This window comes from Artibeus jamaicensis, unplaced genomic scaffold (genome assembly GCF_021234435.1).
Source record: "Artibeus jamaicensis isolate MK-2021 breed Jamaican fruit bat unplaced genomic scaffold, CSHL_Jam_final contig_889, whole genome shotgun sequence".
Taxonomy (NCBI): Eukaryota; Metazoa; Chordata; class Mammalia; order Chiroptera; family Phyllostomidae; genus Artibeus; species Artibeus jamaicensis.
In genome coordinates this window covers 6,277,035-6,299,129 of record NW_026522005.1, presented here as the reverse complement: position 1 = coordinate 6,299,129, position 22,095 = coordinate 6,277,035, and the positions used below count along the sequence as shown (strand labels likewise).

Here is a 22,095-nt window from a genome sequence, read left to right as displayed (position 1 = left end):
GGCCTTCACCAAGCTTCCTTCTTCTCGTGCCTCAGCTTTGAGCTCAAATGTCACCTCTAAAAGGCCTATTTTCCCCCTGAATTCGCAATGGTAATTCTTCCCTCCCCCACCCGTTTTCTAACACTTAATTTTAGAAAGTGTTGTATTTATTCAGTTGTTTTGGAGTTCCCTGTGTCACCGCCTCCCCAACCCCTACAACTAGAAACTTCTTGAAAGCAGGGATTCTTTTGCTGAGTTCAGCCCCCAAACACTGTCTGGGACAGAGTAAATTCTGAAGAAGTAGGGGTGGACCCACAGAGCCCACAGGGTTGTTTCCCGCCGCTCTTACTTGGTCCTTGTTTGCTGCAGGAGGAGACCCTCCTCTTAATCATTTACTCCCATCCTCGTAGGGGTGGGGCAGGGGAATAGTAGGGGCCTAAGGTGGGTGCAACATCTGCTTTCCTTTCCACCCTTTCTCCCCTGCTCCCTGCTCTACCCATCCGTCCCTGCCCCTCCCCTTCCTGCCTTACCCTTTCTTAACACCTCTCCTAGCCCGCCCCTTTCCCGCCCCTCCCTCACCCCAGCCTGCCTGACCGGTGCACGACCAGTGTCTCGTGGGCACCCGAGCACTCGGTCACCCATGGCCGGCCATGGAGGGAGGATGGCTCTCTTGGGAGTGAGTTTGCTGCTGTTGTTCCTGGCCGGGGACTTGACAGGTAACGCTCACTCGCCAGCCTGGTCGGCCCAGCAGCCCTGGAGGAGTAATGAGTGGGAGTCTCGCTGGTGACCATCCGGATCCCGCGTCCCTGGCGTCCCTCCTCGTGCTGTTTACTGGCAGTTCCTGGTACAGGAACGTCGGAGTATGGGGATAGCTGAGGAGCCAGGGACCCTCTAGTTCTTGCTTGGGCCTCACTCGCAGCTAGTTCTTAGTGACAGCCTACTGTTTGCTCTTTCTCCCTTAAAGCAGATTTTCTGGAGCCCTTTTCTGGAGCCCAAGATACGGAGTAGGGTTTTTTATAGTACAGAGACCCTGGTGTATGGGAATTAGGAATAGTGAATGCCAAGTGCATCAGGAACTCAGGGGCGTTTGAGAAAGGGGCTTCAGTCCTGCCAGACTTCACACCTTTTAAAAATGGAGTTAAAGTAGTAATGCCTGAAGTTTTGCATTTATTACCCTGAGCTGCAGAGGAAAAGAATATGGTGAATTATCAGAGTTACTACTCTGATTATTATTGTATAGCTCCATAGTCCTTTCTTTCTTTCTTTTTTTTTTCATAGTCCTTTCTTGAACAAACCTTTTGGGGCGGTCAATTATGGAGCCCATACCAAATGTTCTTTCTGTGTGCGTGCTAGGAGAACTGCCAAAAAAACGGCTGAGTATCCTTTGGAGGTGGGTGTGGGGATCAGAGGGGTGGTTCAAAGAAGTTAGGCATTCCAGGGAAAGGAGAAGGGATGGCCTGGAAAAATGACGGGCTGATTTTAAAAGCCCTTTGTGAGCAAGAATTGACCTTAATCACATATTTTAAAATGTCTTGTTTTCTTCTTGCAGCCTCTACAAACAGTCGATTTGGTCAACCTTCAGAATATAAAACAGTAAGTAGAAAACCACTGGTCCTGTTTCTATAATACACTGAAGCCCACAACGGTTTGGGTTGGGGGCTAGTTTTCAGCTCTGACCAGCCACTTTTGAAACTGCGGACCACTTTAGAAACCAGAATCTCCGGGATAAAAATAGCTCAAGGCTTGAAGGCCTCAGGGCTTTGTTTCCTTTAACATTTCCTTAAATGATTCAGAAAGTCCTTGGCTTAATAGTTATACTTTGTACTAAACATTTTTTGCACAGTACCTTATCAAATGAAATTCAGTGGAAGCAAAGACCAACCGCATGAGAACAAAGAGAAGCTATTTATTCAGAACTTGCTGTAACAAGGGAGTCAGCCTGGTTACTTGTGTTTTGGCAGAAACTCAAAATGCAGGTCGGGGAGTGGGAAAGCTCTAGGTGGGGGAAAGGAAGGCTTCAGGTGGGCCCTGATGCAAGGCTGCGGGCACGGGGAAGCTGGAGACTGGCTTCGGAGACCACGCAGTGTGTGGGTTGGACATGTGGTGGTTAGGAGTGCGTGTTAGACTTTCTCCAACTTGTCCTAAGTTGGAAGTAGGAACAAAAATTAGGGAAGGTGTCAGCTATTAGTCAAGTCCTGACCATACTGGGCCTATTATTATAGAGGTTATTGTTCGGCCTCCTGGACTGTCACTAGAGCTAGCCATCCGACTTCTTACAAGTCTGACTTATGGCAGGCTGGCTTCCTGGGCTGGTTATTCCAAATAATGAATTGGCTTCCTGGGAAGGTTGCTGCAGGTTGTGGGTCAGATTTCTATTTTAATGCCTAGTCTGACATTGTCCATTTGTATATTCAGTCAATTCTTATAATGACCTTGTAAGATAAATAGACATTTTTGTTTTGCATATGGGGATATTGACCTCTTGAGTTAGGTAACTTTGAGTGTTCAATTCAGATTAAACCTCTTCCAAGAAGCCTTTCCACCCTATTTTCTACTTCAAAGTAGATATAAATGCACCTTCTGCTTCCGTTCGACCTATACTGCATCATCATCACTATGATAATATATGGGAGGGAAAAAAATCTCTCTACCCTTCTGAGTTCTTGGCTGGGGTCCCTATGACAAAAGACAAATTAACAAGAGAAAAACAAGCAAGTGTATTAACATGTGCATTGCACGTCCAGTAGGAACACTCAGAGAAGAGGAACTCAAAGAGGTGGCTTAGCACTCCAGTTTACATGTCCTCTTTAATGAAGAACAGGAAATCTGTAGAGAAACGAACAACAGGAAAGTGGTTTATGCTTCCAAGGTGCATCAAACAATGACACGGTAAATGCATGGAAGAAAACTAGTGCAGCAAGGTGTGTTTGCAGGTCCCTCTGGGCTGATGAGAGTCTAGAGTCTGTCCAGTTAAGGAAAATTTATATTCAGCCTTTAGAAAGAAAAGGGGAGGGTAGAGAGAGCTTCTTCTGGGTTTGCTGGTTTGGGGTGGTTTTTTTTTTTTTTTGACATTTTTACTATATTTTTCTTTATTTTATTTAAATATCTTATTGTGTATGCTATTCCAGTTGTCCCAATTTTCGCCCTTTGTCCCCCTCCACCCAGCCCACCTCCACTTTGCTGCTTTTATACTCCCTTTAGGTCAAAATTATTGTTATGTCAAAGAGCCATCTTTTGGAGGTGACATATTTTGATTTTCTTCAACAAGACATGCTTAGATACCACTTCCTGTGTGCCAAGCACTGTTCTAGGCATTTTATATGTAGTAACTATGAAGTAAGTGTTATTATTATCCCTTTGGCCACGGTTACTTGAAAGTGGGGGAACTATGGTTCCAACCCAAGTGATCGGACTCCAGACCCAGGGCTCGTCAGGACCCCATCAGAGCACTGGATTGTAGTTGCCTATCTCCCCCCAGGAAGCTGTATACTCCCGTGATCAAGGATAATGTCTTATTTGTTATTTAGTGTCCAACATTCAGCACTTGGTGGGAGCCCAGGAATACTTTTTGATCAGATGATTCCATTTTCTTGGGTTTGATTTTCTTTCAGAAAATGGGGATAACCCCACCTCTGTCTCAGGGCTGGGATTAGGTAGGGTAAGGTAAATGAGGTACCTAGGCTGCAAAATTTAAAGAAACACTCACTCTCAAGAGGCAGTTACCACAGGAACCTGCTCTATTTGTACAGGATTATTAAACAGATCAATCGTGCAAGACATCCTTGTTTTTCCTTCCTTGTTTCCATTGCCACCGCTCCAGTTTAGGGCCCTGTTACCTCTTAACCTAGACTCACATAACAGCCCCCTAAGTGGTTTTCCTCAATCTTTAGCATCTCCACTTTCCAGCTCCTGCCACACATTGCTACTGCAATTACTCTTCAAAATCTTTACTCTGAGTAGAGCACGTCCCTGTGCAGAGCCTAGAGACTGCCCGGTGCCCACGGAGAACGTTTCACGTCCTTACCGCAGCCTACCTTTCTCTGCTTCTCTGAGCCTTTCTCTGCTTTCTCAGAGCTTACACTCCTTTCTTCTTCCTGAGAGAGTCTCCTGAAGGTCTGAGGAAGAGTCTGCCAGGTGCGACTCCCTAGAGTTGGCATCTTGGGTATAATTCAGATTCCAAATTTTTTCCTTTGGCATAAATTTGGGGAAATGGGTAAAATTAAGGGTTTGTGGGGGGAGTAATTTATTAACAGAATTCTGTGACCACATCGATAAGGTTGAAAAGTCTTTCTTCATACAGCCTTATGTCTCAGATCAGAGGAAATCCAGCAAGTGAGTAATCTGAATGTCGTAAAGTCACCTGGTAAGTAGCCAAACTGAGCTTTGAAATCAGGAGAATCAGACGGGCTGGAAACAGACTGTAACACCATCACTTCCTTCCAGCCAAGCAGGTTCCCCAAAGATCTGAAGGATGTCAAAAGTCTTCTGCTTAAAAGAAAAAATTCTTTACCTCAGCTCTTCAAAAGTCATGTATGAGTCATTCTCTGAGATGAAAGCATTTGAAAACTCCTGTTGAAAATAAAAATACCCAACACTCTCAGGCATAGATTGATTTTGAGCAGCTAGTCGTTTACCTCGTCATCTCTGAGAGACTGGGACGCAGGCAGGATATGTCTTGATTATAAAGGGGAGGCAGCAGAGGTGTAGAGCAGAGGGTTCTCTGAAATCGTGCATCAAGTTCAGTGTCTTCGTGCATTTTCCTTAGTGTTCACCAAGCAGTCAGAGTGGACTGAATGCCAAGCTGGGAGGGAGCAGCAGTTCCCAAACCCAGTCCTCGCTGACTCAGAATTCAGAGGACTCCACATACACAGATTTCAACCCTGGAGATTCTCTGATTGAGTAGGTTCTGGGGGAGGCCCCAAATCTGTAGTTTTAACAAGCTTCCACTGGGACATGCCCATCAAGCCCTGTGTTGGTCCACCATGTGCTACTTGTTAGCAGTAAAAAAATCAGTCAACCACCCTCCACGTTAGTATCTCACAAGCAAATGAGCCCCTCCTTTCTCCCCGAGAAAATCCCACAGCACACGCATCACTGCATGGCTGTAGATGGACCGCTCTCTCATATGCCGTCCGTGGAGCTGCTGCAGCACCAAGACTCACACATGTGTGATCAGAAGCCTGTTAGGCCAGCCACCAGACTTATTTTGATTAAACACATAAAGACAACATAAACATGAGTGTAAAGAAGGAAAGTTGTAGCCCATGTGAGAACTGTGTTGAATGCTTTTAAAACACTTGCTAAAAGACAACTTGCTAAATAAAAAAAGAAGAATTGCTGTTGAATTAAGTGAAGGTAAAACAACTATAAATTTTTTTTTTAATTGAGTGACTTCCACCAAGATGGAGGCATAGGTGGCAGCACTGTGCCTTCTCATACAACTAAGTTTAAAAACAACAAAGTTTTAGCAACAAAAATGCAGCCAAACCACAGAAAACTGAACTACATGAAAGTCTGACAACAATAAACCCTTCAGCCAAACCGGTAAGAGGGGCAGAGCCAGCAGCAGAGTGGGGTCAGGCAGGAAAGATCCACCTGACCGACCTGAGTGCTCGACCCAGGTGCGCCAGCAGCCGTAGGCGGATCCCAGGTGTAGAGAAGTGGGCGGACCCACTGAGGGTACAAGGCGTTGGGCCCACTGAGGACTGATTGTGGTCACACATTCTCGAGCAGATAAACCTGTGAAGGAGCGAATGGTGAGACGGACTGCACAGGCCCCAGGGGCGGGAAACAGCAGAGGGAACTGCCATTGTCCCTCTCTGACCCCACCCCCACATACAGCGTCACATACCAGCGACCTGGGTGGCCCTACCCTGGTGAACATCTAAGGTGCCTCTCATATGTAACAGGCACAAACAGATCAAAACATGGCTCAAGAGCAACTCAGAGCCCCAGAGCTGATAAATCTAAGCAATGAAGAAATAGCCAAACTTTCAGATGCACAGTTCAAAACACTGGTGATCAGGATGCTCACAGAACTGGTTGATTTTAGTCACAAATTAGAGGAACATATGAAGGCTAAGCTAATTGAAATGAAGGGAAATATACAGGAAACCAATAGTAATGGAAAGGAAACTGGGACTCAAATCAAAGGAGTGGACCAGAAGGAGGAAAAAAATGACCAAACAGAAAAGGATAAAGAAACAAGAATTCAAAAAAATGAGGAGAGGCTTAGGAACCTCCAGGACATCTTTAAACATTCCAACATCTGAATTATAGGGCTACCAGAAGGGGAAGAGGAACAGCCACGAGTGGAAAACTTATTTGAACAAATAATAGAGGAGAACTTCCTCAATCTGGCAAAGGAAATAGACTTCCAGGAAATCCAGGAAGCTCAGAGAGTCCCAAAGAAGTTGGACCCAAGAAGGAACACACCAAGGCACATCATCATTACATTAGCCAAGATTCAAATGAAGGAGAGAATCCTAGAAGCAGCAAGAGATAAGGGGACAGTCGCCTACAAAGGAGTTCCCATCAGACTGTCAGCTGATTTCTCAAAAGAGACCTTCCAGGCAAGAAGAGGCTGGAAAGAAGTATTCCAAGTCATGAAACCCTAATACCTACAACCAAGATTGCTCTATCCAGCAAAGCTTTCATTTAGAATGGAAGGGCAGATAAAGTGCTTCTCAGATAAGATCAAATTCAAGGAGTTCATCATCACCAAGCCCTTATTATATGAAATGTTAAAGGGTCTTACCTAAGAAAAAGAAGATAAAAAAGATGAACAGCGAAGGACAGCAAACTCACAGTAATTAACAACCACACCTAAAACAAAAACAAACTAAGAGGACAACTAGATCAGTTAGATCAGGAGCAGAACCATAGAAATGAAGGTCACATGGAGGGTTAGCAACAGGGGAGTGGGAGAAGGAGAAGGGGGGAGAAGGTATATAAAATAAGTAGCATAGATGGTAGGTAGAAAATAGATAGGGGGAGAGCAAGAATAGTATGGGAAATATAGAATCTAAAGAACTTGAGACACGTGGTCATAAACTAAAGGGGGGAATGGTGGGGGAGGGGGTGTGCAGGGTGGAGGGGAACGAAGGGAGAAATAGAACAATTGTAATGGCATAATTAATAAAATATATTTTTTAAAAAATAAAATAATTTTTAATGGTATATTACATTGTTTTGCAATTGCCTTTAAATCTCACTGTGTTGTAAAACAGTGGTTTCCAACTGGGGTGGTTTGGCCCCCGGGGGCCATTCCAACAGCCATTTTTGACTAGGAAACAGAGAACAAGGACACGACCAAACATTCTACAAGACAAAGAAAACTCACCTGGTTCCCACATGTGAATCAGGGTTGAGAAATCCTATTTTAAAGAAATCGAGACAGGAATTCCTAGGCGATTCATTTACAAGTTTTGCAGTGATAACACACAGAACTCTAATTAGTTGAAACATTCAAAGGAAAGGTCTTATCTCCTGTATTAGTTCAGATTAGATTCAGCTGCAAATAACAAAGGCTCAAAATAACCGTGAGCAGCGGTGCCCATCTGGTCCTCCATGCGCCTAGCAGCAGGATGGACGAAGAAGAACACAAATTGAGGGGAGTGAAAGACAGGCAATGGGTTTTTTGTTTTTGTTTGTTTGATTTTAAATGAGGTTCCCAGAAACTCCTGCACAACAATTCCACATATATCCTGTTGGATTCATCTTCATCACATGGTCATACCTAGCAGGACAGATGACCAAATGCATCGGTATTCATTCCCTTACCTCAGAAGATTGGCATTTTTGTTTCCACTTATGTTTTAGGATAAAATGTTTAGAGTCTGTATTTTTTATTCTTTCCTTGCTTTAATTTACTTTTTTCATAAATGACTAACCACCCCTTGTCCCAGTCACTGGAAAAGAGGGTGAGCAGCCCAGGGCATCGTCTCTGGGAGCCTGGTGCAGCAAGAGCACAGCGTGCCCCTGAATGAGGCATGAAGTGCAGAACAGAGGGGATGGAAAGGGCCGACTGAACCTCTTTGACTTCAGAGTTTGGCTCATGGCCAGCCCTGCTTAGGTCTTTTTAAATCCAGAAAATATCAATGAAAAGGTGTATTTCATTTATTCAGGGTGTCGAAATGGCTGACTCCATTTACTCTGAAGTAAAGAAAAGTGATCACCATTTACTAAGACAAACAAATGCCTGAAGTTTGAGGGGAGTCAGCAGTTACAAGTGGATTTTTGACTGTGTTAGGGGTTTGTGCTCCTAACCCTCCTGCATTGTTCAAGGGCCAAATGTACATGTAAATGCATGACTATAAAACAGAAACACAGCAGGCCATGTATTTAACCCTTTGTTAAAGTGGCACTCTGCACACTCTGTGACCTGTTCTAGTCCAGGCCTTGCTGGACAATAGTGGCTAAGAGCAAGACATGTTACCTTTTTTGCCTCAATTCCATCAAATCAGATGCTTCAGTTCTATGACACCATATCAGTTTCTTCGGGCCGCTGTAATAGAATACCACAGACTGGGGAGATTTGGCAACAGAAATCAATTGCCTCACTGTTCTGGAGGCTAGAAGTCCAAAATCAAGGTGTTAGCAGGGTTGGTTCCTTCTAAGGGCCGTGCAGGAGAATCGGTTCCATGCCCCTCTCCTAGCTTCTGGTGGCCTCTGGCGTCCCTTTGCTTGTAAAAATGGTGTTCTGTCTTCACATGATCCTTCCCTCAGTGGGTCACTTTGTGTCCAAATTTTCCTTTTTTTGTGAAGACATCAGTCATATTGGTTTGGGGCCCACTCTGTAACCTCCACTTGAACTTGATTACTGCATAAAGACCCTATTTCCAAATAAGGTCACATTCTAGGTACTGGGGGTTAAGATGTTAATGTATCTTTTGGGGCAGAAACAAATCCATAGCAACCACTAAGGCCCAGTTCCAAACCTGCTGCTTTCTTTAGTGCTGGTGGTTAAATGCTGGTATCTTAAAAAGTCCAGACTGAAAAATTAGGTTCCTGAGTAGAGATGGGAGGAAGTACAAATGGTGGCATGCCCTGGGCTTTGGTTAGAAAATCAGCAGAACGAACCTTCCTCAGGGAACCTTTTATCACATAGTAGGTATTGAACCAATGCGCCTGTTCTGCAATAAAAAGCCATTCGTGTGTGTGTGTGTGTGTGTGTGTGTGTGTGTGTGTGTGTGTGTGTTTGGAAAAATAAATATTTTCTGGCACGTTTCTAGGAGATCTAAGGACACTTGGGAATTTGTCTGCCCTCCGCTATTTTGTGATGAGAATGTTTCAAGTTGTTCTCTAATTTTTGTCTTCCGTTTTCTTTTCTAGCCAAACTGTTATCAATATAGATTGCCAGGATGTCCCAGAGACTTCAACCCTGTATGTGGAAGCGACATGTCCACTTATCCCAACGAGTGCACTCTGTGCATGAAAATCAGGTAACATTTTTACAGTGTAGAATAGCCGCATTTTCTTTTTTTTTTAAGATTTTAATTTATTTATTTTTTAGAGAGAGGGGAAGGGGAGGAGAAAGAGAGGGAGAGAAACATCAATGTGTGGTTGCGTCTCTCACAGCCCCCACTGGGAACTTGGCCTGCAACCCAGGCATGTGCCCTGACTGGGAATCAAACCAGCGACCCTTTGGTTCACAGGCTGGCACTCAGTCCACTGAGCCACACCAGCCAGGACAAAATAGCCATGTTTTCTTTAGTCTTCCTTGAATTTGGATTCCTTAAGAAGTAGTTAGTAGCTCTTTTCTTGGATATAAGATTCACACATGACATAAGTAGTTCTGTTTTCAGACTGATGTTCAAAAATACACGGACTCCTGCAGTGCATTTTCCAGGTTGAAGTTGGAGAAGGGCATGTGCAGCTGTAGACCAGATAATCAAGTTCTGTTACTTTCCACGGATGGGTGACTTTCCAAAGTTAAGAATGTATTTAATTGTTAAACTCTGTGGAATATTAAATGTTCTTTGAAATTCAGAGGGCACATGCCGGTGACTTGCATACCCTGCGACATTACGTATTTTGCCACGTGTAATGCGCACTTTCTTGCCCAAATTTTTGAGGGCGAGACAAGGAGGTGAATTATACATGGGCAGCACTAAAACATGGGTGTGCATTATTCACAGCAGAATACAGTAGTTGGGAAACAGATCTGAATAACTCTACCCAGAGCATGCTAAGCGGTAAATGTGTTACACCCGATGCCCTTCGTATAACACACCTGCCAAGTGACTGTGCCTTGTCCCCCAAGTATGTATTTCAGGGGCCCATTCTCTGACGTCCATCTTCGGAGAGCTACCTAGGTCTTCTCAGAGGGATTCTTCTGGGGTCAGTGCTCGTGCCCTATGGTTAGAGAGAAAAATGGTAGAGTCAGAGCTGTCACCCTCGTTATTTTCTTCATTTAGCTTCAAAATTGGTTACGCAAACATCACCCAAGAAGGAACGTAATGTACAATGGCATGGGTCTTTTCAGTAATACTGGGACAGTGTCAGTATGGTAGGTGATAAATGTGTTTTTATGGTTGTCGGATTTGCAGGGAAGATGGCCGTAATATTAAAATAATCCGAGATGGACCATGCTGATGGAGCAGTTTACAGAAGTTGGAGAAACCACCTTCATCTGCACACTAGACGACTTTCATTTCCCCTTTTCCTCTTTTCTTGTGTTTCTTTGCATGAGATTTGTTAACCTACATTTTCCGAGAGGAGGTGTGGAAGACAGCCATGTGCAGGAACTGATAATTAAAGCAAAAAAACAAAACGAAACAAAAAAATTTCTTATTTCTTGAGCTAAGCTTGTTGCTCAGATGATTTGTGCATTGCTTTGTTTAGCTGGAATAAAATCAGCATGTATTCACCTGTTCTCTGGTGACTATCCATTCTCACTCGGCAGCCTCTGGGGGGCTCTTTGCCTATCAGGCAGAGGTGAATTTCCCTGTGGGAGAAGTGGAGTCACTGATGAGAGCCAAGGTTTATGCCAATTCACCATTTTCCTGAATCGTGGATAGTAATATGTAACTAGCACAGTTATTCGCACATGGCAAATACCTGTGAAATAGATGGAGCTGACTTTAGCCCGAGCTGGTCATGTCAAAGAATTATTCAAGGAGAATATTCACTAGATTCAATAGCTTGTTTCAACACAGTTTTCCTTCCAGGTTAATGCAGGCATTTGGCTTTTTCCTTTTAGAACAGTGGTTCTTAACCCCAGGGTGACTTTTCCCCCAGGGGACATTTGACAGAGTGTTTGGAGGCGCTTGAGGTGTCACACCTGGAGGGTGGGTGCTGCTGACATCTAGTGGTTAGAGGCCACCACTGCCGCCGAACATCCTGCAGTGCACAGGACAGCTCCGAAGAATTCTTTCAAAATGTCAGCAGTGTGAACGTGGAGACACCCTGTTTTAGAATCTGATACAACATAAAGAATAAATGTGACCTGAGAATAATTTAGAATAATATTGCGTTCCAGGTAGAGGGTTTTTTAGTCAAGTCCGGGCTTTAAGTGTGTTGTATTGTGTATAGCACCAGGAAACCATGAGACATGGCTTAAGAGGTGTCTGGGAGAGTGTGCAGTGGAAAGAATGTGGCTTTGGGGGGAGTTTTCTTGTTTGGAAAATGGGGATAATGCTCAACTTATGGAGCCATTGCCAGGACACCCCTTAGCACCGTGCTTGAGACATAGAAACCACAGAGATGGTAGCTACTATGATTTCAAGCACCCTTCTTAGCAAGAAACTGAGGCCCACAGAAGCAAAGCAACTTGCACAAGGTTATATTACACATTTGAAGCAGCCTGGACTAGAAGCCTGGGTCTCCGAATTCCCAGTCCTCTGCTCTTATAAGGAATAGAAGCAACGGAGTGAGAAGTTGGATAACATAAATGTGTCAAATTAATGTTCTGTAGTTACTTTTTAAGTTTTCATTTTTCAATGACAGTTTACTTTCAATACTATTTTGTATTGGTTCCAGGTTCCTGTAGTTATTTTTGGCCTAAAAGTTCTATAAAGTAGGATATGCTTTGAAGAAAATTAAAAAACACACAGAAGTATATAAACATAAAAAATGGAAGTCTTGCCCATCTGCTTTTATGGAAGCACTATGTTTTGACTGTTTTTTTAAGGTATGAAATTATTTTGACACATTAGTTTTTTTAAAAATCTTGGCTAGACCAGGCACCCTTTCTGCGTGTGCGCCCAGTGATAACACACATGCAGACTCCTAGTGATTGAATTGAGACAGACTTGGGTATAACTGGTCCAACATCATTCTACAGATGAATGAGCTCAGTGAGGAAGGAACGACCGGGTGGAGACTTACCCAAAATGACATTGTCTCTCTGGGTCTGATTGGCAACAATCAAGATGATAATTACCACTAATCACTGGCTTGGCTTTAGCTTTCAGCTTTGTAATTCCTTTCATGCCCCTTCAGAAACAGGCGAAGATGGTAGAGAGCTTGAGTGGGTATATGGAAGGAACAGCTGCTGAATCTCTTTGCAGCAGGAGGCGTTCTTTCTAACAGTTCCTGCTCAGCTGAGATGGTGAGAGAAGCCACCCCTTGGAACAATTACAGCTGTAAACCTGACACAGGTGTGTGTCTGTGGCCCTGGCAGGCTTTCCGCATCCTAGGCTCTGCTGAGCTGCCTGTTGAGAAAGGGGGGGCCCATCTTCTTCTCTGCCCTCACATGCCCTGGAACAGAGCACTCTCTGGTACTACATTTATAACAGGCTAGTGACATAGATCTCTTTGGATCCTTCAGGCCACCTGCATAGACTGGTCTAAAAGAAAAATCCCATGGAATATATAGAATGTACATTTTCTATTACAACAGAGATTTGGATCTTATATATTTTGAAGAATAAAAATGGGTTAATAAAATACAGCACAAAAATAGGGCAACAGACTGTAATTACGTTAACAAACAGAAATGTGTAATGATGATGATCAGAGATTTTAAGGTATTATAATTAACAGCTGAATATTCAATAGATTTTTGTGGGGTCCAGTTGTTTAAGTTTATACAGCATTATTTTGAATGCATATATAATAATGGCCATTTCCAATTGCTAATAACTCAATCATTTAAATGACCAAATTATTTCACCCCCATAGGTCATCTTTACAGTAGGAAGTTTTATTTTTCTGTGTTGAAAATGGTAAAATGTCCATATCCATTTTTAAAAAGTGATATTCAGTAGTAGGTGGTCTATGGAATTTTTTTCATGTAGAATTAAGGTGATTTTGAGGATCAAAAATTGAGAACTCCTTTCATCTGTTGCTCCCCAAACCCCCAGTCAGGATCAGATCCAGGCCTTCACAGAAATACCCTTTTAGTCACGAGTTTTCCCCCCCAAAAAAACCCAAATCAGATAAAGCAGCTGATACTACGTGAAACTTCCTTCCAGTCCATTGAGGCCTTTGTCTATAGACCCTCTGTGACACCACACATTCTTATCTATATTGTATTAAATACACATGTAGATGATGCAGACAACACACAAGATACAGAAGAAAAAGAACTTGAAGAAAGATATGACTCATTCTCAGCTCCTCCTACAATACCCAGATCTTTGTTTTTATATTCTCCATCGTTTGGGGCAGGGGATCAACATATTTACACAATACTTAGAAATAGGACTAATCACATTTGAAAGCAGTTGACAATAAGTACACTGTTTAAATATTTTATTTATTTATTTTTTGAGAGAGGAAGGGGGGGGAGAAAAAGAGGGAGTGGAACATACCCTGAACCAGGAATCAGACTGGTGACCTACCACTTTGCAGGATGTCGCCTAACCTACTGACCCACCCAGGTCAAGGTACAAGTGTATCAGTTAGACTGCCCAGGTTCCTGACTCCCCCAGGCCGTCTTTAGAGCAAGAAGTTTTATTTCTCTGTCTTGAAAATGAGATATTGAATTTAATGTGTCTAACAGTTGCATTCACTACAGTATTCTTAATCCACAGAATTGAAATACAGGCGAATTTTATGAGGTTCTATGCTCTAAACTGTTACCCTTTATGCTTTATACTTCTTAAGAGCAAAAGGCAACTCTGTCTTAGTACTCTCAAAAATTCAAAAGTTAATTTTTCTATTGTGGAGATCATGTTTACATGACATTTATGATAAAATTAGATTTCATAGTTCTTGTGGCTTTTTTTTTCTGACCCCAAGTAAAATTAGTTTTCCTTATATGGAGAAAAAATAGGGAGGAAATCTATCAAGACATTAACAAAATTAAATAATTGTATACACATTTTTCTTCAAGGACTATACATTTTTGACAATTAAAATAGGCCTTTTTAGAAATCGGTGGGAAGAAAAGTTCTACTTTAAAAAGCCATAAGATGAAAGGAAGTCTTATTTGAACCAACAAATCTAAGAGCCAGAAATAGCCCGCCGATAATCTTTCACAGACTTGTTGCCAGAAGTTCTTCCCTGCAGTGGAGTAATTCTGCGGCCGCTGAGACGCAAGGGGGCAGTGGCTTCTTGGGAACTTGGTCTGCCGCAGCTCCAGCTGCTCGGCCGCAAACAGGCAGAGTGATGTGTCTCTAACTCCTTGGCACCGTCGCGAACCTAGGAAGGTCCCATTTCACTTGCAAACTGCTTCTTAAATAAAGGCTCTTATGCTTTTATGTGTTGAAGACACCATTTCTATGCATAAAACTGAGTGAATGGTTCTGCTGCAGTTAATGTGGAGTCAAGGACCTCGGCAAAAATATGGGAAACGAAGAAATAGAAACAAGTTTACCCTCTGGAGTGGGGGTTATAGGAAAACACTCGGATGGTGGTTGGAAAAGCCGGAATTTGAAAAGCTGCCAGAGAAGGAGGGTTCAAGCTTTGCTGGCCTGAGCAAACAGCTCTGATGCAGGGACCAGCGACTAGCCTGAGGCCGCTTCTCTGTAGAGGGCGCGTTCAGGAGGAAGCTTCCAACTTGCCACCTCTAGCTTTTCTGCCTCCCACTTCCCCTCTGGTCCATTGCCTTTCCTCCTAAAACGTCTACCCTTGTCAATATATACATTACTTCAGATAATGCATGATATCCAATATTAGCTTGGCTATTTAGAGTTTAAAAAGTCGTTTAATACTTTTATAAAGCACTCTCATGTATACTTTTTATCCATGACTTGAAATAGTACTTTGACTTCTGCCCCTCACTTTGTATTTTCTTTCACATCTTATTTTTAGGATATATTATGTTTGATATTTTGAATTCAAATTAGAGCTCACATTAAGTGTCAAAAGCACAGTTAGTTGTTCTACCTCAGAAACCAAAAATTTGACCCCCAATTTCATAACCATTATCACTGAAAATAAGACTCCACCATGGAGACCAAAGCTAATATGATAAAGGCATGAATGACTGGGACCAAGTGCCAAGGGCATTGCACTGGCCTGGCAACGTGGACCAGGCTGTGCTGGTTAAAGGTCCTGATGTGGGCAGAATGGAAGTTGCAGCATCTCGGTTACCCAGCTCAGCAGTGAATTCCTTTCTGAGAAGGAGACACAAGGTGGCACTGGAGCAGAATTTACCACTGAAGGACTTTCAGAGGTTTCCCTGCACATGAAATCAACAACTAATATTTGTGAGACAGATAGCCCTAATTTTCACTGTGGTGTGTTAGTCTTCATTGGAGGAGTGAAAAAAAAGTGCTCTGTTAGCCAGAAGGTGATTTATTAGGAAAAGTTGTCTTCATAAACCATATATTTTGATAAACTGCAACAAGGCACAACCAGGTAGAAAAATCTCTCTATGGGAGCCTTTGCTACATTGTTTTTAGAGTTGGATTATTTTTACATACTTAACACTTGTAAATGTATTTGGAATTTTTTGTTCTACTTTTTGTGATCAGTGTTATAATTTTTGTAACATTGAAGTATTGAAACAGCATTGTGCTCATAGGAAATCAGGATTCAACTCATGATGGCCTTTCTTTGGACTGTCTACCAAAAATGATCTGTGTGTAAGTTGGGCACAGCTGTGTCTCTATTTTGTGGTTTAGGGAACAGTCTGAAATCAGTGACCTTGTGAGGCCGGCAGCCTATACAGGCTGATCCAAGTGGGCGCATGAGTCGGTATTTGGCATCCTGATCTAGGCCATATAATTTGAATGAGGTGATGATGATATCCCCTTGGTCAGGGTTCTACAAACCAGGAAAACTGGATGGTATGGGCACAAGGAGAGGGGCTATTAAGGTCAAGCTTGTTCTACATCACATTTTCAGCTCAGCCTCCTTGTCAACCCTATTTTAATGGCATAAATAAGAAATTAGGGTGGCTGATCACAAAATGATACTTTTAGGAACATTTACTTTATAATAGTGGAATAGTTTCAGACCTCTCTGAAACCTCTCTAAATGGGTACTACCCATCTCCAAATAGCTCATTCATCAAGCCTTGTATACAGATATTTTCCTATTTCTGAGCCAAGGGAGGCCCACACATAATGGACTTGAAATTGTTAATGGAAAGTCTTGAGCAGCTACAGACAAGAGGGGTTTGATAGCATCACCCAGAAAATAATTATGACATCAGTGTTTCTTTCCTGCACACTGGGGGAGACTATCCAGGTTCTTGGTGTTGTTTAGAGAACTCTCTAGAATTGTCCTCTTGCTAAACAAAAGTCAGTTGACATGACCCATACTATAAAAGCAGAGTAAAAATTATACAGAAAGATGGAAGTTATTCTAAGAGAGTGGCAGCTGTAGTTGGCATAGTACAGAAAGCACCTTGGAAGTGAACAAAGCTCCTAATACTAAATAATGGCAGCAGTAGTAAAGGCTGTGAGGGCATCGTCAGTTCTGTTCTTGGCCTGAGGAGGCCAAGTCAATACTTGACCTATTGCAGAGAGTCAAAATTTTCAGTGGTAAGCATAAGTCTGTAATTGTTCCTTCTAAAAAAAATTGATGGAGCACTGAAGAGTATTAGCAAAAAATACAGATTGAGCCGACAGAAAATGCGAGGGTGTGTTGTCCATCTGAAACCAGGGCAGAAATATTTCCATTATCTTCACCTAACTAAGAATTCATCGACTCCTTAGCAATTGAGAGTTGTATCTTTTACTATACAAAAATCATATTTTTGTGAGTCATATTTTATAGTATTTGTGTTTTTTTAAATATTCAGACATATTTATACATATGTGTACTTAAAAATATATCTATATTCTGCTTTGTTCCAGTAAGGATTTAAAATACCTGGATATGCACATTCCCATGTGTGTTTCAGGTGGGTGAGCAGATGGCCGACTGGACAGAGAGATGGATGAACAGACACGTCTGTAAGATCATTTGGGTCGGGTCCGTTGAGCCTGGCACATGAGGTCAGGCAACACCATCCTCTTCAAGGTCCCTGTGTGGTTCAGAGAGGTCAGTCCCTGATTGTTAGAATATTCTTAGAGCTTATCAACAATTTCTGCCACATTCAGGGACACTGACCAACACAGATATCCAAACATACCCTTTGCTCACCTAAATTCCACAAACTCTGTGATAAAGAAGTGGAACCCAGTCTTGAGTCGCAGATCAGACACGTAGAAATTGGACTTATGGACTGTGACCCTTAAAGAAAGGATTAACTAGATACAAAAAGGACCTTCTAGTGGAGCCAGCTGGTCTGAGCATCAGGGTTTGAGATTGTCCCTCTGCTGCAGTGTTCTAGGGGCAGCTGGGCTTGGTGACCTTGGCCTTCAGTCCCGTGAGAGACAGCATGTGTGACAGAACACTGTCTGACACGTCATATGTGCTTTATAAATATTGTCATGTAAATACTTCAGTCCTTGTTTTTTTTGTATCTTTTAAAAATTTTTAATCTTATTTATTTATTTTTAGAGAGAGGGGAATGGAAGGAGAAAAAGTGGGAGAGAAACATCAATGTGTGGTTGCCTCTCATGTGTCTCCTACTGGGGACCTGGCCTGCAACCCAGGCATGTGCCCTGACTGGAAATCGAACCAGCGACCCTTTGCTTCACAGGCCCGTGCTCAATCCACTGAGCTACACCAGCCAGGGCCCCAGTTTTTGTTTTTGAGAAGCTCACAGTACTGGAAGGGAAAGAGTGATACGCAGAGAAAGCAAATTGCAATAAATTGTAATGAATGCTATAAAATAGGTATTGGAGAGCTGGACTTTCTCTGCAGCATGGTAAATTCTCGGAGGCGGGGTGGCATGTGCTTGCCACATACAGCCTCCCACTGCAGAACCACGCTGGAGAAAATCCAACAAGCTTTCATCCTTCCTTTTTATGGCTCTACTATGAAATCAACCTCCAGGATGCTAATGTATATAACTACCATAAATGGCTTTCAAAGGCCTTCCTATCAAATTTAAATGATAGCGAAACTCATAGAATACCACCTGCTTAACTTTATAGGGTGCAGGAACAATTTATGTGAAAATAAGATTGGGCAACTCTTCCGCAGTTTCTGCAGCTGAAGCCCTGGGTGGGGCACCAAGTGCATTAGATGTGGCAAGAACCCGTAGAGGCAGGGTGGCCAGCACATGCAGGGCATGAGACTGTCCCAGGTTTAAAACCAAAGGTCCCACTTCACAGGAATCCCCTCAGTCTTAAACAGAAGTTTTAAAAAAACATTATAAAACAAATACGGTTATAAGCCAATTATATTTCAAAAAAATTTTAAGTACATGTTGCAAATGCACTATTTTAGGCTTCATAAAAAAGGAAGTACAACTTTTGGGCCCCTTGGATTGGAGATTACTGGAAAGTAAAGTAGAAATTAACCATGTTTACTAACTTTCTGTTGAGGGGATGCACATGTGTTCCTGTACTTAAGTGACAATCTGATTCAGGGAATAAGAAATAAACCACTATAAAGTTAAATCAAAATACATTTACATATCATTCAACACAATAAGAAAAATCATGCTACGAGATGGCTGATGGCCAAATCCATGCTTCATTCTAGACTTGGTCTGGGAATGGGGTTCAGAGACAGGGAACAGCCCTCAGGCCGGGGCCTTCAAGGGAAACTTTATAAAGTGGCTCTGCTTTACAACAGTTTGGAAGAAGTGGGATTTCAATACACAGAGATGAAGGGAAGAGCCAGGTGGACAGTGCAGCCACAAAAATAAGAGAAGCTAAACAAATTCAGAGGGAAGTGGAGGAGGAGACGTACAGTGAGATACAGTTACTACTCACACGAAGCTCTGTGGTAGCGCACATACTCTTGAGCACGGTCTGGAGGATCGTCTGTCAAAAAGATCTCTCTCTTTCCCTTGTGTGGAGAAGCACTACCTTCCTGCCTAAATCTTTCCGTCTCCAATCTTAAATATAATGCAGTAGAGTAGCTCTTTGTCTTGGTTATTCGTGTTGGATATATCCACCCTAGTCTTCCCACGGGCTTCCTCCCTGCATGGCGACTGGCTTCCCCTGGAGTGGAGAGTGCGAAAACAGAAGCTTCCAGGCCTTCCTAAGTCCTAGGCCCCAAACTGGCCCAGCATCACTTCTGCTTTATTCTGCTGGTTAAAGCAAGTCACAGAGCCATAGAGAATCAAGGAGAGGGCACTGCATGAGGGTATGAATGCCAGGAGGCAGGGGGGTTACCAATGCCCCAGCTTTCCACCCTCCTCTTTAGGCTTTCATTACAAGCCTCTTCAATCAAAACCCTCTTTCACACCACAGAGGTTTGCTTAACATTTAATGCTACGCACCTCTGTTTAGAGGAAGAAGGCAGCCAGCAATCTCCCCATAGGGAGAACAGAACCTGAACAGGAAGTTAGGTCTGTTGAGTTCTAAAAGAGACAGCTGTGTAAAGACTGACCAAGCCCAGAAGCTGAGAGAGGGCCAAGCCCAGGACAGAGAATCTGGAAAGGGAATCCAGTGTTTAGACTTGAGATATAAGGGCTGGCCAGCGGCCTGCTGCCTTTCAGCAGGAGCGCCCAGAGTTCTTGCTCACATGTGCTGGGAAAGGTACTGGAAGCAGAGAATTTGCCCTAGGCATCCACGGAGAACTGACTGGTGAACCACAGTACATTTGAGAACTCCCAGGAGTGAAGTCAGACTCTGGCAAGATCAGAAAGATTTAAGGCTAGGAGAGTTGTCATGGTTTCCTGAGTCAGTTGATGCCAGATGAATTTTTCCATGTGTTATACTGCTGAGTTTCATTGGGTTATTGACAATAATTTTGCACTGGCTTTCCTTTGTCTTCCTCCTCCCTCCCCCTTTCTTCAAGACACCAGGTGCAGAGTTGAGGTTTTTAAACAAGCACCTATCCAGACACATTCTCATCAATGCTCTGTGCAAAGCCCTTCTCTTTTTTAAAACGTGCTTCCCCCATCCACACCAGCCACACGTTCCCATCGCCTGCCCTGCACAGGCATCTCACTCTGATGTGGCTGAGATGTGCTCTTGAGTAGGTACACCCTTGTGCCATATGTAGCGTTGTTGTGTGATTGCAGTGAACATACATAAGCAAGAAGAGGGAAGGGGAAAGTACGGAGGGGCCTTCCAGGTTAGCGGTCTCCCCTTTTGTGGAGTTTTGTAGGTATCCCAGTCAACAACTTCTGTTTCCATCTTGTCAGCCACAACTTTGCCACTTACCCACCCTTTTCTACCTGGGAGGCTGGAAAAGGTAACTGACCATAAATACTGAACCGAACACATTGACATTTGCTGTAAAACAAAGATTTATTAGTGAAGAAGATGGGGAAGTGGCTATGGGTAGACATCTAGCTACCTCTGTCACCTGTAAGAATGAGGAAGGGACTGGCAGGGGTTTCCTGGTCCCCGGGGTCTCTACGCAGGGACAGAGGCAAGGAAACACAAAGGCTGGAGAGAGAAGGCTGGAGTGGCTCCAACCCATCTGGATCCACTTCCTCAGGAGCAGAGATCACAGAAAGTGACCACAAGGGACATTCACTGTAAATGTGTCTTTTATCCTACAGAGAACAGGACCAGAGGATCTTGGGATAATTTTGGAAGCAGAGAAGAGCAGGGATGGACACCCTGTGCACAGACTGCAAGTGAGAAGGTGGGGATCTACCCTTCACATCCTTCCTTCCAAGTGCGACTTGCAGTCCCCTTGAAAAATATCCTCAGCAGGATGTTTAAATGAAAATGTTTATAAATCAAAGCCAAATTCGAAGATAATAAAGACATGTTTGATGAGTACTTTGTAAAACTCACCACATACACTCAAGTGAAGGAGACCACAGGTAAACATTTCAAGGTGCTGAACTAAAAAATAAAAGGAAGAAAAATTCTCACTTAGGTGACACTTTTCAAGATTGTGATGGTGATGGTTAATATTGTGTGTCCACTTGACTGGCCAGAGGGTGCTGAGATTAAACATTGAGTCTGGGTATGTCCAGGAGGGTGTTTCTGGATGAGATTAGCATTCAAACCGGCAGACTCAATAAAGTAAATTGCTCTTCTCAACATGCGTGGGCATCATCCAATCTACTGAGGTCTTGAATAAAACAAAAGGTGGAGGAAGGAGGAATTTACCACATTTTGGGTTGTTTTTTTTTCCTGCCTCACTGTTGAGCTGAGGCTCATTTCACCTCTTTCCGCCCATGGACTGAGGCTTACACAACTAGCCCCACTGGCTCAGACCTTGGGACTCAGACAAGATTATTCAGCACTGGTCTCCCTGCGTCTCCAGCTTGCAGATGGCAGCTCATGGGACTCCTCAGCCTCCACAGTCATATGAGCCAATTCCTCATAAGAAGACACCACAAATATATATCCATGGATCTATGTCTATATCTATACCTTTATATTTATCTTATTGATCCTGTTTCTTTGGAGAACCATGACTAATACAGTGATACTGTATATGGAGGATACTGTTGCTATTTTCATTATCCAGATTCTAAGACTCCAGCCACAGCATTGCATGAGACTTGATTTTTTTTAATTAAAAAGATATATTCATTGATTTTAGAGAGAGAAAAAGGGAGAGAGAGGCAGAAAGAGAGGAACATCAATGTGAGAGAGAAACATCAATCAGTTGCCTTTCATATGCAGCCCGACCAGGCCTTGAGCCCGCCACCTAGATGTGTGCCCTGACCAGGCTCCCCAACATTTTGGTGTACGGAACAACACTCCAACCAATGGAGCCATGCTGGCAAGAGCAAGACTAGAT

General features: G+C 43.1%; 1 protein-coding gene and 1 long non-coding RNA gene across 3 annotated transcripts; one reads left to right on the top strand and one right to left on the bottom strand.

Annotated features, from left to right (window-relative positions):
- Positions 1-564: 564 nt before the first annotated feature.
- On the top strand, positions 565-10,803 carry SPINK2 (serine peptidase inhibitor Kazal type 2). The gene is made up of 4 exons (XM_037162277.2): positions 565-695; positions 1,529-1,572; positions 9,313-9,422; positions 10,530-10,803. The coding sequence occupies exons 1-4, from the start codon at positions 620-622 to the stop codon at positions 10,573-10,575; spliced, it is 276 nt and encodes a 91-aa protein (XP_037018172.1). The 5' UTR covers positions 565-619; the 3' UTR covers positions 10,576-10,803.
- On the bottom strand, positions 9,506-19,201 carry LOC119061657 (uncharacterized). 2 transcript variants are annotated; one of them, XR_008389627.1, is made up of 3 exons: positions 19,149-19,201; positions 17,191-17,344; positions 9,506-10,335 (listed from the first exon to the last, which is right to left on the bottom strand). It is a non-coding gene; the product is annotated as an uncharacterized LOC119061657 (long non-coding RNA). The 2 variants fall into 2 exon arrangements; XR_005084827.2 differs by lacking the exon at positions 19,149-19,201 and adding an exon at positions 17,464-17,548.
- Positions 19,202-22,095: the final 2,894 nt, after the last annotated feature.